At 37.9% G+C, this 20180-nt stretch overlaps 1 protein-coding gene across 28 annotated transcripts in view; it reads right to left on the bottom strand.

Moving 5' to 3' along the window:
* Positions 1-994: 994 nt before the first annotated feature.
* The window catches only part of NRXN1 (neurexin 1), a 1113486-nt gene continuing 1094300 nt past the window's right edge, over positions 995-20180 (bottom strand). For 21 of the 28 annotated variants that reach the window (XM_082357957.1, XM_082357959.1, XM_082357962.1 and 18 more), the window contains one exon: positions 995-2916. In XM_082357957.1, coding sequence (XP_082214083.1) covers positions 2609-2916 — 308 coding nt within the window. In that variant the 3' untranslated portion in view covers positions 995-2608. The remainder of the gene's footprint in view (positions 2917-20180) is intronic. The other 7 variants (XM_082357968.1, XM_082357969.1, XM_082357970.1 and 4 more) reach the window with 2 other exon arrangements.

The following is a 20180-nucleotide window of genomic DNA, read 5'->3' as shown; positions in this document are numbered from 1 at the left end:
ATTTTAAAATTTATGCTGGAAAGAAACACTGAAATCAATTCCAAACAACATGCTTCAGAGATATACTGCTTAAAAATATCATTATTTAAGTTATTTTCTATCACAATTTAGAATCTTTCCAGATGGAAACAAGTTCAAGTTCAGTAGATCAAATGGAAAAGCAACCATTTTTTTTTAAACCTCAAGATGTAAATGAGTGGTTTTATATTTACCTTCTATTTCACTGGCTTTCCCTGAGTAAGACTGGATGAGAGGAAAACAACAACTACTTATGAATCCTTTAACCTGGCAAATTAAAAAAGAAGAAAATCTGAAACACAAGTAATGGATAATAAATTTTAGTTTTATACCTCTACTTTCTGGGTCATGAAAACCCTTTAAGACTTTTCATATATAGCAATTACTTGGCAACCATAGATGGTTGATTTGCTATGAATTATACATATATCTAAGGTGCTGTATGTCTGAAATCCAGGCCACGTCTTGGCTTTTTTCATCAACTGAAGTATCACAGAAGATGTTTTGCATTTTTTGCCTTTTCTGATTAAAGCTAATTGTAAAAGTATTCTTCTCTTCTATGAAATCTAATATCATTCTTTTAGGAGATGTTAAAGTAATGCGACCAATTTTTACTGAGGCATCACCTTCCAATCTAATATTGCATTTCCTTCTCATACTAATAATTTATTGCTATGAACATCATTGAAACAATATGCAAAAACAAGTGAATAATCTATATGTTTCTACTACTTAATGTGTGTTAAACTAAAACTATATTTAATGATATATATGTAAAACCAGAAAAGTTAAATTTTAGTCTATAATCAACAAATAATGATTTTCTTAAATGGATAGTAATACAGAATCAAAAATTACTGAAAATACTTTCTTAGTTGAGAAAGTGTTTACTTTCCAAAAATGTTTATCATGCACATCAGGTTCAGAGACTATGTGTATGTATATATATATATATATATATATATATATATATATATATATATATATATATATAAATTTTATTGGAAAAAAAGTTTTCATTTGCAGCAGCCAGGGTTAAGGTGTAGATCAACCAATTTTGCTTCCATAACCTTCCCACCTAATGGTTTATATTCATGCAGCAATATACCATTGATAGTCTACTTGATAAGGAAAGGTTCCATTTCATTAGGGACTAAAATCTTCTGGAGGTTTCCTGGGAGCATGATCTCAATGAAGCAAATCACCCCATTTGTCATCAATACCTTGGCACAATGATCTTCCTTTCTACTTTTCAATTTGTCAGTAAATATTTGCTATTATATGTACGTCTGGGTCTTCCATCCTATCTGATGGATTCCTCTGGATTTGTGTGTGTGTGTGTGTGTGTGTGTGGGTGTGTGTGTGCGTGCATATTTGTGATCGTGAATGGGAAATGTATGTGGGAAATGTGAGTATTTGGGGGAGCAAAGATTATATGTATATAGTTTACCTTCTAAATCACACCTTTCATACAAATACTAAAACTTAACTGCAACAGAATGAAGGCTGTACATGTAAGGAAAAAAAAGTAGCTGAGTCTTTTTATATACATTCATACATATCTTCCTTAGAATAAACACTACATTGTAATTTTTTTTTAAAAAAGTAAGTAATTGTGGCAATTTATAATGGTGGCAAAAAAAAAAAAACCCCTGAAATAATTGTTGATCTGATGTCATAAAACTCCCTATACTTAGCAACACTTATAACATTGAATTTACCAAAAATGGCTGAAGAGCAGAGATATATTTTGCATTTTCTATACAACAGGCTATAAAACGTCACTTATCACAGTCCAGAAAGCACACAGAGATGGATTTTATATAAACACATGTAATAACATATTAAGCGTGCATGAAAATTTCCCAATGATTGCATCTATACCCTCTTGTTTTTTTCTTTCTGTTTTGAAATTTTAGTGTGAAAATGTGCCTTATCTTTCACATTGTTGAAAATAAGGCCTCCATACTTTGTTTTTTTTTGCCCTCACAACCAGAAGGGGGCTTTTTGAATGTGTTCCTACACAAGTCTTCAAAAAAGCCAGCACTTTGTTTCAAGTGCAAGTTCCAGCCACTGCTCCAGTTGTGCCAGGCGACGAACTCTGAAAAGGTCTGCAGGTTGAGTCACTCAAAAGGACAGTCTTCTCTGGCAATCAGACTAACTGACTTCTCGGGAAAGTGCTAGCACTTTGGCTAAATCCGGGATCATAGGTAGCTTCTTTTTCTGTGTTGTGTTTTGTGTTGTTTTTGTGTTGTGCCTCCCGATGTTGTAATACTCCTTTGCTTTACGAATGCGTGCGATCACTGTCTTTTAGAAATGTTCCAGCAACATAAAGACAGGCAGAGTAAATTAAAACACGGTGGATGTTAGGGAATTTATTGACCTCTGCTTTTTTTTTTTTTTTTCTTTTTTGGAGAAACAAGAGCATGAGATACTTGTTTTTATTTTTTAAAAACAGTCTTTCCTTCCTGATTGCATTCCCTGTCTTCTTTTTTATGTGCTTCATAAAAAGGAAAGTAAATAAGTTTATATTATGTCTCAGATAAAATGAAGACTATTTCTATACAAGGGTCCTTTTCAGATCTTGGGATCAGACGTAATACTCTTTATCCTTGTTTTTCTTGTTTTTGTTGGCGCTTTTCGCACTGCTGGGTTGTTTCTCCTTTACTACAGCCCCATTGGACTGTGCTGAGTTACTGATGTAGTTTCGACTCTCGTCCACGTGGTATGAGCCTTCATCCCGGTTTCGGTACTTGTACATGGCGTAGAGGAGGATGAGAATGCACAGGGCGGCGGCGGCTACGATCCCCACAACCATGCCCGTGGTGCTGCTGGACTCCCGAATCACTTCTGCTGAGCCTGGGTACGGCTCTCTCCCGCCTGCCCGGGTTGGGTTGGCTGTAGGAAAGAGGGTGAAAAAAAAACACCAAGTGATTATGGAGTTTCCTGAATGCCAGAGAGCTACATTTACCGTCTATTTCCAGGCCGAATGGAATACCATCGGCTGCTCTAGGAAAAGGATACTGTTGCTAAATGTAGCAATTCCTATTCCTCTTGGTCACCAAAAACTAGGGACTGTGAATCAAAGCACTGAGACAAAGATCTGTTGCCATCTTTTCTTTTTCACAGATCGGTTTTGTTAACAGGTTCTTGTAAGTGTAGCTCCAAATAAGCTCCATGTAGTTCTAAAGGGCCATGTTGATGTGTTCGGTGAAACACAATAAACCCAACATGGAGAATAAAATCATAACATCAAAATGACTCTACCCTATAATATTAGAGATTATCATTTTAGGAATCGAATTGATGTTGATAACAAAACGCTTACGGTTAACTCTAGACTGAAACAAGATAGCTAAATTTAGGATTACTTCAGACATTGTTTTGCCTCCTATTGCAATGAATACAGTGTTGAACAAAAAGATAATCCAGGCACTTTTAATAGTCTAATTGCCTACTTTTAAAAGTGTTATTTTAGGCTTCCCTGGTGGCACAGTGGTTGAGAATCTGCCTGCTAATGCAGGGGACACGGGTTCGAGCCCTGGTCTGGGAAGATCCCACATGCCATGGAGCAACTAGGCCCGTGAGCCACAACTACTGAGCCTGCACTTCTGGAGCCTGTGCTCCGCAACAAGAGAGGCCACGATAGTGAGAGGCCCACGTACTGCGATGAAGAGTGGCCCCCGCTTGCCGCAACTAGAGAAAGCCCTCGCACAGAAACGAAGACCCAACACAGCCAAAAATAAATAAATAAATAATAAAAGTGTTATTTTAGTCACAATTTTACAAACTAAACTAATTTTCTTTTCTGTTGGAGGTTTATTTGTTAACATCAGTATGTGTGTATGTTATTCATTCACTGGCAGTGGCTGAGTGATCACCAAAACTAAATTTGAGAGGAGAAAGCAAGAAAATATTTTTAAATACTTTAAAGACCATCTAGACTGGTTCTGAGTCAAAATTCAGTACCTAGTAGATGATCATAAATAAAGGACTGGCTGCCCCACTTTTATTCAACTGACAAACCCTCATTCAATCTTTCCAAAGTATAAAGTTCTTCCTTGGGTACAAGAAATGGATCCCAGGGTGCATTACTATTTTCTCCAAGGCCTAGTCGGGCACTGAAACTGACCACAGATGGGGAGAAAAGTCCTGGGATTTAGTTTAGAGATAGCAGGAGTGGGGAGCGGCTCTCTTCCTCTACGTAATAAATTTACTACTATTATTATTTAAAAGAATTTAAAAGAAAAGGAGCTGTAGAGAGATAAGATTCTATCCCATCTCTGATCACAGGTCATTTTTCTCTAAGGATTGTGTTTTCTCTTTCTCTGAATCTCCATTCTCTCCCTTGTCTTACAGAAAAAAGATAACTTTTCAGATGTAATGAATTAAAAATGCTATAATTTTCAAAATGTTATTCTTTGTAAATTATGCATAATGAACTTAATCTCAAGATTGCATAAATAGTGTGTATATGTGGAAGGTGTGTGTGTGTATATATACACACACCAGAAACTGAACAGTTCAAAAAAGCTAAAATGGTACTTTTATTTTTTACATACATACATATATATATATATATATATTTTCCCCCGATAGAGAGGGGGATTTCTTTTTTATACCCACTAACCCTTAAACTCTTCAACGGTGTTTCGGGTGGCTAAGCAAGAGGTCTTTTTCTTTTTTGGCCGTGCTATGCGGCATGTGGGATCTCAGTTCCCTGAGCAGGGATTGAACACGTGCCCCCTGCATTGGGAGTGCAGAGTCTTAACCACTGGACCACCAGGGAAGTCCCTATTTTTTTATATTTCTACAAAAGTTCCTATTAGTTACTGGGAATCATTTTCCTACCATATAGCACTATGCTGCTTTGTAATTAGATTTTCAAACATCACCAAGATTTCATCTGCCTAAATGTGGGTTTCTTGTCATCACTTTCCTTTCCTTCCCCAAATAAAGCCTTACAAATATAGTCACTTACAAAGGAATAGCTCTCAGTCTCAAAGCAGCCATTTGTTCTGGAGCTACAAAACGTAGCAGGTGAAACCTTTGTATGCTAAATGTATCCCTGCTTGTTTTACAAAAGCTCATGTAATGTTGTTGAATAAAGAAGCCTTGGAGTTGCTTCTGTGGCTGAGGCAGAAGGAGACAAAGACTATAATCCACAGCATTTGATTACAGGAAATTAATTTCCTCTCAAGAAGAATAGAACCTACTGCAGGAACTCTGTCACTACCTGACAAACCAAAGGCAGAACTTTCTCTCTCGAATACAGTCATCTTTGCCAAAGTCTGCCAATTAGCTCAGCTGCTAACTTTCACTAAATGACAACTTTCTACTTGCTCATTTTGTGAAGCATTCTTTTACCATGGTCTCTCAAGAGCTAGAAAAGGGGTTTTATTTAAATATTACCTAAATCATTTCCTCGCACCTGATGGAATGCTTTCATTTTAAACACATTTTCATAATTACCTCACTTTGTCTGTCAGAAAAGAATGGGGAGAATGGAGAAAAAATCCTAATCGTGTAGCTCGTGATAGTCAGACTTGAGAGTTTTAATGGAATGCAAGGTTTACATTTTCTAAACTAAGAATATATATGTCCTTTTTTTTCCATTTAGGAATTGGTATTGTAAATGGACCATCTTATCAAAGAATTTTAATTTTATTTTTATCAGCTCAGATAGTTCTGATATGTTTTCACAACTGTAGAAGAAGCGCACCAAAACCAAACTGGTGGTAAAACCAGAGTGAGATTACAAAGACCAAAGCAAAGCCTCAAACGCTTCCATTTTGCCATAGAGCCATTTGAGAAATGCCTCCTGTTGAAGGAAAATACTTGTCTTTTTTGCAACTCTAGCTAAAAGGTTGCTTCGCATGCAGGCCTGAAACATCTCTGTAACCCATATATAAACAAAGATTCTAAATATCATAAAACTAGCCTACCAAAAAAACCCTCCACAAACCCAATGATGAAACATTTTATCCCTTTTTTCCCCTGATTCACATTAAAAATTAATAACCACCACAGGTATTATTTTAGGCCTATTTGGAATATGCAGTTGCTTCCATATCTAACTGATTATTTAACAATTTTATTTTCTGTTTATGCTTCCAATCTGAAAGCTAAGTGATAATTTTCTTAACTTCTGTGCTAAGATCAGAAGTATTTAAACACTTAAGGGTTAATGGGACATCTCTCCCAGATGTGCAATAAAAGGCTAGAGAAATGTAAATATTTTCATGAATTATAAATGTGGTTCTCATATTGATTGTCATTAATGGTTTATTTTGATGATCACTGAAAAATCTCTGAGGAATTTCATATTAATTTAAATGTAGATAATAGCACAAATGGCTAAAAAGGCTAAACGCCTTCTTATATAATTTGGTTAAAATTTTTTGTTAAAAAATACAGTCATCTCTTCACCATTCATGACAATATGAAGAAAGGAATTTAATCAGAAACCTCCATAAACAATTCTTATATCTCATGGATTTGAGTATTTTGCATTCTCTTTACACTTCCTAGTAAACTAAATCAAGACATTCTAAATACTTTTTAAAAATCTACAAGTGTTTTATTCTCAGCAGTGCTAAAAAACAAATAAATTAACTAAATTTTACTTTCACTCTGTCTCCCTTTCTTTGTTGTAGCAGTGATGAGAACACTTAAAAAACAGGTAAAAGAGAATATAAGAGAGGTGCTGATCTATTTCCAGTAGCCAGGACATGGAAGCAACCTAAGTGTCCATCATCAGATGAATGGATAAAGATGTGGCACATATATACAATGGAATATTACTCAGCCATAAAAAGAAACGAAATGGAGGTATTTGTAGTGAGGTGGATGGAGTTAGAGTCTGTCATACAGAGTGAAGTAAGTCAGAAAGAGAAAAACAAATACAGTATGCTAACACATATATATGGAATCTAAGGAAAAAAAAAAAAAAGGTCATGAAGAACCTAGCGGCAAGACGGGAAGAAAGACACAGACCTACTAGAGAATGGACTTGAGGATATGGGGAGGGGGAAGGGTGAGATGTGACAGGGTGAGAGAGTGTCATGGACATATATACACTACCAAATGTAAAATAGATAGCTAGTGGGAAGCAGCCGCATAGCACAGGGAGATCAGCTCGGTGCTTTGTGACCACCTAGAGGGGTGGGATAGGGAGGGTGGGAGGGAGGGAGACGCAAGAGGGAAGAGATATGGGAACATATGTGTATGTATAACTGATTCACTTTGTTATAAAGCAGAAACTAACACACCATTGTAAACCAATTATACTCCAATAAAGATGTTAAAAAAAAAAAAAAAGAGAGAGAGGTGCTGAAAGAAAGGAACAGGTATAAATTAGCAGTAAGGCTCTGAATAGTCATAAGTTAAGTGATTTGTAAGTAAAACTAAGCTAATGTAGCCTATTCATTACATGGGGCTCAGAGGTACAAGGAGCCCAGATCAATGGAAAACTTCAATAGGACTGACTGATGATGAGCAAAGAATAAGCCAAGGCATTTACATGTTATCGGTGTAACTGGAAATGGGCAAGTATTCAACTCCACCCATACTTTGACTTCAGGCTAGCTTGCTAGCAAAAAAAAAAAAAAAGTAGAAAAAAAGTAGAGTAGATGAAATATCCTAAGGGTTTAGGCCTATATACCCTATTTTAATGATTCATAAAATAAAAAAAAATCATCATGAATTACATATAGTTTATGTGGACACTATAATAATAGATTATTTTACTTAATCAAAAATTTCTCATGTAATTCTATCTTCATTTTACTGAAGGATGCCAGTCATCACATACCCCTCAGAGAGAAGAAATGGTAGTGGTAGGTCTACTATATGTGGGGAAAGTGCACGTGCACACCTTAATGGCAATATGAAGCCCTTTGATTTTTGCTGGTATTTTTGCCTAAATGACTCAAAAGCTACTGATAATAGTGGTGAGGACAGAAGGCTGTCACAAGGGTTATAACCTCTTTCATATAAGCCACTTCTCAGCCAAATGGCTATGGAAATATTTCTGGGACTTGTGTACAGATAGTGGTATCTTAAGGACAGATAAAAATTTATTTTAATTCTCTCTCTTTCTCTCTCTCTCTCTCTCTCTCTCTCTCTCTCTCTCTCTCAAATATCTGGCAAGATCTGATGGTCTCTAATTTTCCATATGGCCTGCTTTGGCCCAGATTTATCAAGAATATTAAAAGCTAGCTCTATGAATTTTCTTGTTTTTCATTGTTGAATTATTTCTCTAATTACTTAGAAAGGAATAGTCTTTCAGGTACTAGGACAGTTATTAACATATTTCCACATGATACCCTAAACCAATTTACTCATATCAGGTAATAATTCATTGTAAAGAATGCACAGTAAGTGTAAAAGACATATTCCAGGGCCTTGTCACATAAAAAGAATAATAAACCCATTTGTTGCTCTGCACAAAAAAAGTTAAAAAGTGAAATATTTAAAATTTTAACTTATCCTTAAACTTGCTGAATAGTTATTTTAAAACTACCACCACAGAAAAAGAAATCATCCTGATGTACGTTCCTTCTTTATTTTTGATAGTCCTTGGCACTGTATCTGTGAAAGAATATAATTTCCCCAAATAGGAACTAATTTAGATCCAGTTAAGAAATACCATAGAACAAACATGTTTAAGAGACACAACTGGCTAAAGAACAGAGTGGAGAGGACCACGTGGCAAGTCTTACTTCTTACCAGCTCCTCTGGTCCTTGGTCACCCACTCCATGCTCCCGCCTGTTCTTTCTCCTACTTCTTCCCCGTCCCTATCTCTTCTCTGCATCCCTATCCCAGCTCTTGATATCCCTCTAGGTGGCCCTCAGAGAGCACAGTGGGTGGGTCCCTCCCCACTCAGTAAAGGAAGAAGGCCAGGCCAGCGGGGGTCAGGACTCCACCTCTTCGAGTTGGTACATTACTCAGCCGGGTGTTCAATGAGGGACAAAACTTATTGCCAAGTTCCTGATTTCACATCACACTTTAAAATTGTCCCTATGGCAAAGAAAAAAAAAAAAAGGTCTCAATGTGATTGTTTCATTAGAACACAGCCTTGGTGCTTTATATTGGTCCGCTTTATTTTAAAATTTAACTTTCTAAATTTGTTTACAGAATAAAATTCTATGCTTTATCAAATGTTTTATGACCAATTTCAAAAAACTTTGATTATGAAGCAGGGAAGATGAGGAGCACATGAGGCCATTCAGCTTTGCACTGGAGCCTATGTTTACCAGTTTGCCACTGTTTGATTGTGTCTGGTCATAAGCACAGTCTATGCACATGGGAGAATAAAGCCCTCATTGACTCAGCAAGATGATTCACAACTGAAGTTCTAAAATAACTCTGCATTTTTGAAAGGTAAATTTTTGAATATTAATGAATTTTTCCAAAGAGGTTTCACTGTGCAGTGGAAAGCATCTGACCTCCTTTAGTTATTCTTTCTTTCCATTCTGAGATTAGAAACATGTAATCAAATATTGTTATTGAAAAACAAACCTGCTCTTGATTTATGTTTTTACATAATGTTTTACACGTGAAACGATGCTTAAAGTCCTAATTCCTGTTACATAAAATGAGGGTTCGGTGAGTGGTGGGACCTTGTATTTCCGATGACGAGTTTACCAAGGCAATAACCATGTCATCAGATGTTCTTTTTATCACTCAAATTGTCACTTTTATGAAACTATTTTGTATCCTTGGATGAGCTATTCTTTCACTGTAATCTGATTATATTTATGTTGTTTCCAAACTTAGCTTTGCAGGGTGACAATGTTGTTTCCAGGCCATTTGTATTGCTGGTTTTATTTCTTCAATATAGACTGTTAGTGTATAGGTACCTCATCATCCACGACCCTGCCACATACAGGATGAAGCAAGAGTTTCACTATATACTGATAACAAGGAAAATTCAGCTTTTAAGCTTTAAGAAAAAAAAGAAGTGTAAGAGATTACCAATATTAAGAAATAATGGAACTTGAGCTATATATTTCAGACCAGGAGGAGTAGATACAGGGTCATAAAACATTATGCTCAACATATATCATTCTGCTATCCGAAAATTATTAGACCACCTGCCTTACAATAATCCTTTTGAAAAACTATTGGAAAGATGCATTTACTGAATTTTTTTTCTCACTTAAAAGTCTTTGACCAGTCTTTCTGGTTTTATCACAGATTAAACTAAAAGTAATCAATTTAAAATTTCTGTCTCCACCCCAATGAAGAAAAAGAATTGCCTAAAATGATCCCATTAGACCACAGTTCTGCACTGTGTCTTAATAGATGTGAAGTTATTATAATTCTAAGCTAGCCTTGAAAATGGTTTCAGATTTATAAGGGAAGATATGACTTTTCCAGTACCCAGTTTTACTAATACTGTGAAAAGAAAATTGGAATTGTAGGCTCCTGTGGTGTTTGTGAATTGAGATTAGCACAATTGTTTTCTCCATCACCAAAAAAGAAAATTATTTTTTCCATTTTTGTATTTCAATTCAACATAGGCCAAAAGAAACAATTATGATGTACTCACTCATAAGAATGCAAGTTTAAGTACCACAGTTGCAGGAAAGCAGGTAGGCAGTGATTTATATGATATGCATTCATCTCAACTCACACTGTGGTTTATTGGGAGGTGATGAATGCCTGAATGCCGGATGTTTCAAATCCTTCCCTGCTCACCAGCTCCACCCATGCCCTGCACATTTTGATGTTTGCTACTGCAGGTCAAACAAATGGCTTGAAGGAGGTCATGCCTGATACATCTCAACCCCTACCCAATCAATTGGAGATTCAGAAAGAAGGAGATTCAGATAGAACTTGGAAATCAATAAGCCTTTACTACGTGCCTGGCTGCTGGGACTAACATTTTCCTCTGCTACTTTCAAAGCCACCAAGTCATGTGTATGAAGGGAAATGCAGGGGTCACCACTGTGGGATTGAGAGGATCATTTTCTTCACCAGATATCTAGGCGTTGCATGAGAAGGGGTGCAAAACACAGAAAAATTCATAGTGTGCCTGGAGGACAGGGAGTACCAACTAGGACAGCTGCTACCTCAGATGGCACCACATGGAACAGAAAAGGCAATGGACAATCACATCATGTGTGACATTGGCGACACTGAAAATAAATAGAGGGATACACATTCTCCCTCATCTCTGAGGGAAGCCATAAGATCATGGTTATGTGTCCACAGCTTAGTCGTCTACAAGCTTCATAGACTTTTTACATGGTCATTGTGCCCATAAGGTCTTATTAGAATCCATGAAATTGTCATGGTGTTTACTGAAGTACCAATGTGACTACTGTTCCCACAGCTCTTCATGGTCTGGCCGCAGCAACCTACTCAAGTTTGTCTTCCATTTATCTCAAAGAAAGTGACAGTCATAATTTTATTGCCATCTCCCAGTTCCCATACACCAATAAAAGTTCTACCTTCATGCCTGACTCATATGCCCTTTTTTTTTCCTAGCCTGGCTGAATATTACTTGTTTCTCAAGACTTAGCTTAAATGCTCCATCTTTTGTGATGTTTTCTCTAAGAATATTCCCTCCTGCTGTCCATCAATTATATGGTGAGCTACAGTTACGTTCCAGGGACTATACTAGGTCCTGGGGGTAGAGGAGTTAACCAAACACACTTGACGTCTGCCCTCATGGACCCCGAAATATAATGAGGGAAAGAGACACACAACAAAAATCACACAGTTAGGCTTAAAGCAATAACCGGAACATGTGTAATGAAGGAAAATGGTAGGTACCATGCAGGAGTAGAACAGAGGTTTCTGATTTAGACTGGGGAGTCAGATAGACCTTTCTGAGGTTGTAACATTTATGCTGAGACGTGGAAAATCAGTGGAGAGTAGGCCAGTGAAAAGTGGGCAGAAGAATCTTCTAATCAGAAGGAACCACATGTGCAATGACCTTGAGGAAGAAAGGAGTTTGCTTTTCAGGAACTAAACGAACGCCAGAGTGGTGGCAGCATATTGAGTTTTGGGGGAAAGTGAGAAGAAATTTGAAGGTGGACCTGAAACTTACATAGATTACAGTCCATGGAATGAAGCCACATATCAAAAGATCATCACATTTGACTCCATAAATAATAACAATTTTACGTGGAGAAAGGTATCACTAACAGAGTGAAAATGCAGAAGAGAAAGGAGAGGAGAAATATCTGTAGTACATATGACAAACCAAGAGTTAACACCTATAAAATCTACAAAGCGTGTATCAATTGCTATAGAAAAAGACAAAAACCCACTAGAAAAATGGACAAAAATACAGACAAGCAAGTGGAGAATAGAAGATCTACACAGGTGATAAAGTAGGACAAGATGCTCAATTTCACTAGAATGGAAGTCAAAATAAAATAAGGAGGGTTTTTTTTTTTTTTGCCAACAATATGGGAGGAATAAAGTAGAATTAAAGAAATAGTGACAATTTGGTTAGAACATTTGCTTGGGAAACAGTTGTGCTGGTGAGAATATGAATTCCTCAATAATTTTTAGTAATCTAGTAGCATCTATCAAAATTTAAAAGGATTAAATTGCAGCTGGCTGATGGGTGGATGTGAGTTCATTATAGAATGCCTTCTAATTTATTATATGTTTGAAATTTACAATAGTAAAGTTAAAAAATACACAAATATTTTAATCAAGCAACCTCAGTTTGAGAATATAGTCTAAAGAATTAAATTCACCAGCATGCAGATGTATAAATACAGGATGCTTGTTATCACATTTTGAGGAGAAAAGAAAAAAGGACAACTTAAATGCTCGTTAACAGGGTTATGGTTGAATAAGTTATTCAGCCATAATTGCATAATTTATTGGACACCCTTAATTATGGCACACTTATAGCCTAGAATTTTAACAGAGTTAAAAATAGGAATTACAGAAAATTCTGTTGACCTAAAAGATGTCCATAATACATTAGGAAGTAGAAAACCAAATTTAATTCATAGAGTGTGCTTCTATTTTTCTATGGCAAGAGAGAAAAACAACCCTATATTTATATATGTTCATAGGAACATGGTGAAAGATGTATGAAAGATTCATGCCAAGCTGTTATCATTGGTTAATGAATGGAGATGGGAAAAAAGGAAAAAATAAAATCAAGTAGAAAAAATTAATTAAAAAATTTCAACAAATATGTATTGAGTAACAACAATTTACCAGGTACCGCATAAGGTGTTCATAACAACATACATAAGATAGCCGTGGGTTCCACCTTCTTAGAACTTTCAGTATATTTGAAATAAAACAGAAAATATAAGAAAACAAACAGGACAATTTTAAATTTAAAAAATTCAATGACACAAGAAGGCATAAAAATTGGGTGCTAAGAAAATAACGAGGGAGAGGCTTTACACAGGTCATCAGCAAAGGGCAGTCTCAGTAGAAGTTATTTGGAATGAGCCTTAAAGGAGGAGAAGGATCCACGCCTTCCAGTGTGAACCCTGGAAAGCCATCAAGGATTTCTCAAGAAGGAAGATATGAGATAGGATGGCCTGAAGCTGGCAAGAACAGGATCAAGAAGACATATGGGAGAATCTGGAGAAAATCCATCTTTATCCCAATCTTCTCTCAACCACATATTACATCAACCATTTTAGTATGGATACTATACTATTGTGAAATCTTACTTACATGTTTCGTTTCTGTTGGGTTGTTTCTTCTCTTTCAGACTTCACTGCTAGTCCCTTGATAGCAGTCACAGGGTCCTGTGACTCTATTTCTCTTTTCCACCAATTCCCTCACCTACAAACATCTAATGAAAGCTGAACACATGAGCTGCAGAATGTATGTTTTCTGACTGATTAGAGGAAGAGATTTTTGTAAGTTCATAAATTTTCAGGAGTGGACTGGGGTGGATATAACCATGAAGAAAATGTGAGAGATCTTTGATTTCAAAGTTTTGAGTAAAGGTAATAAACAAGTGGGTAAAACATTGATGGTAATTACATACCTCTTTATAAAATACTTTTACCTCAATACTTTCCTAACTCCCACCTCCTATAACATCTTCAATAAAAGAAGTAAAGATGGTATTTATTTAATTAAGCCAGAAAGCACTTCTCTGCTTAAGTGAATTGGGATCAATGTGCTTCAACGCAAGTATTGTATCTGCATTTACTTTCCCTATGCATCCAAGTACAGGCTGCTTAATTCCAGTGACTAAGCACTAAGTTATTTAAAGTCCACCAAGTTAGCAGTCTTCAGTTTGATTTGTTTGGGTGCCTTACTTATATTGACCTTATCTGATACCCACAGTACTACAAATAGTTGAGAGCTAATTTGGAGCTCTTTTCTCAAATTCAGCAGAGCAGTTGCAGAAGTTTCTAGGGTATTTTTTATTCCTGTTGCTATTTGAGTGAGAAAGTTGAAAAGGGCCTCATCAGTCAGGTCAAACTTTCCATAACTGTCAAGTAGAAGAAAGGCCATATAGGCAGTAATTGAGAAAGTCAGTTTCAAAGCTGGGGAGTGTGGAGAGTCTCCATGTGTTTTTCATCAAAATGTACCACATTTCAGAAAACGCAAGAGGAGCTATATTTTGAAATGGAGATGATACTATCCGTTATTGATCTCTACTCAACTAAACTCTTTGATAGCAAAACAGCTTCTTTTTCTGGGAGGTCAACGACTAAAACACCAGGAAATACATACACCCAGAAGTCACTTTTCTTAAGATGTATTTTACTTTTTTATATATAGAAAGTTGAACAGTCGCTCTTTACACAAACCAGGGGATTCATTCCAAGGAATCCTCAAGACTGGAACCTGGAATTTGAGGGGAACCTGGTTTATAGGAAGACAAAGGTGCCACTACGATTATAGCTGGAGTAATGTGGGGTGTGTATGTGAGTGTGTGTACATGCACGTGTGCATGTGAATATTGCTGTGTTCCTTCCAACTCTCTGACAGAAGTTGCTACAGTCACCTTTATTTTCTCATAATTTATAGGTAAAATCAGGCTTCTGCAGAGCTCCAGGGAAGATTTCATAATACCTTGGGATTAACTTACTTAAATGTATTGCATTATTAAAACCCCCTTTGTTAACTTCCTCCCAAATGGTACACGGATTTACCCTTAGTAGATATAATAATTTCATGTGACTTAACTGTCAACTGATGCTCAACACGGCTACTATGCCTTCTGACTCACTGCAAGGCTGAAAATTTTTTCTTATTTTAGTTACTTAGTTAGCAACTGTTACCTTTATTGAATTATTATTATATGGTAGGCTCTGGGCTGTGCACTTTACACACATTATTTAATTTATTCCTCACAACAACTCTGTAGTTGTTATCATGACTTTACAGGAAAGGACACTGAGTCTCAAAGAGGTTATGCTATGTATGCTTCCCAAGTGGCATAGCCAGGATTCAAACTCAGGTGTGTCTGTGGCTATTACAGTTTCATACATTCAACGTGTTGGCACTTATGACTGTAAAACCATTTGTTAGTATTCCCAAGTTTTCCCTTCCCTGTAGAACTGAACCCTTTAGGCCTCTCTTCTAAGCAGCTGTCCATTTCCACCTCTTCCAGCCACATTCCACCACACCTCCTGCCATCTATCTGTCCTTTCCAGTAAAAGGAGTTTGCATTCCCACAGAGTCTTAGGAAAGCATAGCAAAAAAGTGGTAAAAAAGAATTTTTTTAGATTCTAGTCCAGGCACTGCCCCTAACTTACTGAGTGACCCTTAGCAATTCATTACCCTCTGCTTACATTCTTTCATCAGAGACATAATGATGATACATTATTTATCTCCCAGGGTCCCTGTGAGGATCCCACCAGGTGGATAAATGTGCCAGTGCTCTGAGAAGGATAAAGTGCTGTGTAAAAAACAACGAGGGGGGCTTCCCTGGTGGTGCAGTGGTTGAGAATCTGCCTGCTAATGCAGGGGACACAGGTTCGAGCCCTGGTCCGGGAAGATCCCACATGCCGCAGAGCAACTGGACCCATGAGCCACAACTCCTGAACCTGCGCGTCTGGAGCCTGTGCTCCTCAACAACAGAGGCCGCGATAGTGAGAGGCCCGCGCACCGCGATGAAGAGTGGCCCCCGCTCGCCGCAACTAGAGAAAGCCTTTGCACAGAAACGAAGACCCAACACAGCCAAAAATAAATAAATAAATAAGTAAATTTAAAGGAAAAAAAAACAACGAGGGTCCGATTATATTTCCTGTGTCTTCCACACAAAAGGTATTGAATCGGCAGCCTTCCCAACAATGAGACAACTCTGTGATACGCACAGCACACACCATGGCTCAATCGGTTGCGGCAGTGACCACCACAGACGTTATCTCCAAGAGGATCTCTGTATTCAGGGACTCCCCTTTCATGAATGGAGGCCCTGTCGATTCAGGCGGCAAAACAACCATTGAGGCCTGTGGTTTCAGGCCATTAATTGTTAAGCTGCATGTGGAGCTTGTTTCTGTTTATCTGTGAAACATTCTATCTTTACGGATCAGTGCTCTCTGGCTCCCGTGGTTGGAGGGAATTAAATTTCTCCTTCTTTCAGAATTTTATTATGAGATTTTATGTCTTTAGGTATTAAGAAATCAATCATCTAAGACCACTCTTTGGTAATACCTGACAGAAGGGCTTATTATCATGGAAATAACGACTCTTTTGATTAGGTTTTAGGGTTTCTTTCTAAAATTGTTAGGTCACTTCTTCTTGACCTCCTTCCTTCCCTGAACTGGAATTCCATGTCCTACTCTGGATGCAATCCACGGCAGAGTCTCTGTAGCAGAGTTGTATGCTGGGTCCTAGGGGCACTGCCTCTCACCCAGAGTTTCTGTATAGTGTTTATGTAAGTGCAGGTCATTCTGGGTAACAGGGCAGCATGCGGTTTTCCTGATTTGAAACTGGGTCTCCTCACTTTGGGTGATCATCTTTATATTCCTGTCGTGAAGCTATTGGTGTCTCAATTTTCTTTTGTTGGGGAAAGTCACATTCTTTTTGGTGAAAGTGCAATAGCTAAGGTGAAAGATTGGACAGTTTCCCCACTGAGCCCATTAGAAGGAGGCATGTCAAGCCTAGAATTGGGAAATACGGAAGAAAAGCCATCCATCTTTGGGGGAGGGGGTGTGGCGGCTCTGCCTGGTTAAGTCATGCAGCCCAGAACGTTCCGAATATTTTAGGAGGCAGAGCAAGCAGATTACAATAGCACGCAGGAAAGCGAATCATTCCTTCTCTCAAAAGCTCTGTGGGGCAGCGACCTGCATTGTTTTCCTCCAAAACTAAGAATAGCAGATGACATGTGCCCTCTTCCCATCCTAGCAACCTACATCCATCCAACTGAAGCACTGCTCTTGTCTTACTAGTTTCACAGTGGCTACTGAGAAAAGTTTGATGCTGCTAGAATTCAGAAAGAGTTCAAAAAGCTTTTTATTGTAGATGCTAAAGTGCCAATTAAAACATTTCCCCTTCTTGCCTGTGGCTATAGGTTTATTTCCATTTATAATATGGTTGACTCCTCAGTTAATTTGCTGGTACTACTAATAAAAGCTAAGTCATACTATCAAAGTTTCTAGGTGGCAGACTCAACACTAAGGGCTTTACATGGATTATCTCTTTCAGCATAACAACATCATGAGTATTTAACATCATTCATGTCATTTTGCAGATGTAAAAAGTCAAGTACACAGAGGTTCAATGTTTTGCTTCTGATGGCACAGCAAGTGGCTGAACTGGGATGTGAACTCAGTCTGCTTTCCAAAGTCTGGTCGATGCAATGTAAGATTTTAGTATGCTCAGAGAGGTGGTGACATTACTCCTTCTCTTTCTACTAATTTTTTAAATTTAACTGATGGCTTCTGGCTGTACTGGCGTCTTTAATACACCCTTTTCTTAACCTGGCAATTTCATAAAGTACTCTTGTCTTTCTTATTACCAATGCCAGGCTTCTTATAATACTGAGGGTGGGTAAGGAGCTACTAATGATGAAAGTGATCTGACCAACAAGTCAGATGACATGAGATGAGACCTGCAGACTAAAGCCTATTGTAGCATTTGCTGGTCTTTGAAGCACGTGAACCAACAAAGAAAGCGTATTGGCTCTTCACGGGGGCAGCATGGCCTGTAGTGCAGTATTCAGAATATGCCGCTTTACCTCTTGATACCATCTGAGGAAATGTAATTAATAAATACCAAGAAAACTCCACAGGAAACCAATTTCATTATCAACGCAGATATTGGACACAAATTACAAGAATACATGGTTTCACTCTTCCTGCATTTCATGTTTCCATAAGAGGTAGACTTACCCTTTATTTTTCTAAAGCTCTGCCGCATTTCTTCCTTCAAGGTTGGTGAATATTTCAAAGCACGGCAGTGTATCTCATTTTCTCCTTCCAAAGCTCAACAGGACACGTCACGCTTTAGAAAGGCTCTTATGGCATTTTAGCATTTTCTAATAAGGACTTGTGAAAGGTTATTAATGTTTTAAGGCTGGATACACGTAGGCTGCCTAGAAATTTATGGTATACACATGACTGAGTAGATTTTTTCTGTTAATTACTGTAGGACAGTTCTGCATTAGCAGTCATGCACTTTTTGCAAACTTTCTTTTCTTTTTTAATTTTTTTTGGCCACACTGTGTGGCATGTGGGATCTTAGTTCCCCGACCAGGGATCTAACCCATGCCCCCTGAAGTGGAAGAGCGGAGTCTTAACCACTGGACTGCCAAGGAAACCCCTGCGGACTTTCAGGTAAATGTCTAATCTAACTCAGCAAACTCACTTATTTGCTAAGTAATTACTGTAAGTGGCCAAGCACAGTTAGTTTACATGTGTGAATAGAGCCTGCTCTCTCTAACAGCAAAAGGGACTGTACCCATTTTCCACCCAGATCTGGAAATCTGTCTGCCTTGTGAGGGGCCTCACTACAAGTCAGGATAATGGGTTCACTGGCACAGGCTACTGAGCCTCAAAGACGTTAAGTAACTTCCCCAAGACCAGGAAGAGCTGCAACTCGAGCTAGTTCTATCTGACTCCAAAGTTACAATCACAACTAATACTCACTCCCTGTCGCATATCACAATTCTCACAAAATGCTCTTCAAGTTTTTCCAGTGTGGGGCAACGATCCACTCCATTATACTGTTAAACAAAAATTATCAAATCATAGAAAGGTGAAAATAGTTCACGTTAAGTAAAAATGGCTGTGCTCTGAAAACAAACAGAAACCATATTTCGTTTGTTATTTTGTTTTCTACTGATCTCCTGGTAGGAACAAATTTTGGTAAAGGAAATCAGTTGCCTGAAAAGGTGGAATTGCCTTCACTGACCAAGACCTTAGGCTTGGGCAAACTTGAGACAGGCTTCTTCCTGCCTCTAGGGCCCTGGCCTCCCTTTCCTTCGAGCATTTACTCTAGAAAACTGGTAAATCCAAATTCCTTCTCTACCTTTGATGTGTAAATATTTTTAAAGCTTTGTTTCAGTGTTATAACCCAGGACTATTTTTCTCAAGGACCTAGGAGCCCTCACTTTGAAATATAACCTTCAAAGAAGATAGCTCCCCATCTCCCAATTTCTGTGGGGAAAATAGGAGCCTACCTTGAGGGGGTACATGTTACTCCAACTCATAAAGCTACCTTCAGTCTTGAAGATATTTGAAGGAAAGGGTTTATTCTTCCTTTGGGTGAAGCCAATCAGCCAACACAGAAGGTCTATGGTCTATGATCCCTCCACCCCAGCTCTTAAAAACTTTCCAGTTTTGGTTTGTTTTGTTTTTCACAGTGAATTGAGCTCGGATTGAATTTTGGGCTCCTTCTACCGCAATCTTCTTGAATAGATCTCCCTTGTCTGTTTAATTTTGTCCAATGTAATTTTTGTTTTGACATTACTGTTCTCAGAAAAACAGGGGAAAAAGTGCAAATGATGTCTAATGTCTTTCTTCCATTTTAACCATACAGCATTTCATTTTTATTCCAGTTGTCCAGTTGTCTAATATGGAAAAAAGCAGTTCTTCCACCAGCATGTCACACACTGAAAGCCACCTAGCTCATCAGAGCCCAAACTCCAGATGCCCTGTCCTGTACCTACATGATTAGCTAGGCCCTCGCCACTGACTCTGGTCTGACTCTGCTCAGGAGATGCTCTAGGTGTTTCCAAAAATGGAGCACTCATTAC

This window comes from Balaenoptera borealis, assembly GCF_965194805.1.
Source record: "Balaenoptera borealis genome assembly, chromosome: 15".
NCBI classification, from domain to species: domain Eukaryota; kingdom Metazoa; phylum Chordata; class Mammalia; order Artiodactyla; family Balaenopteridae; genus Balaenoptera; species Balaenoptera borealis.
This window is presented reverse-complemented; position numbering and strand designations above follow the sequence as displayed.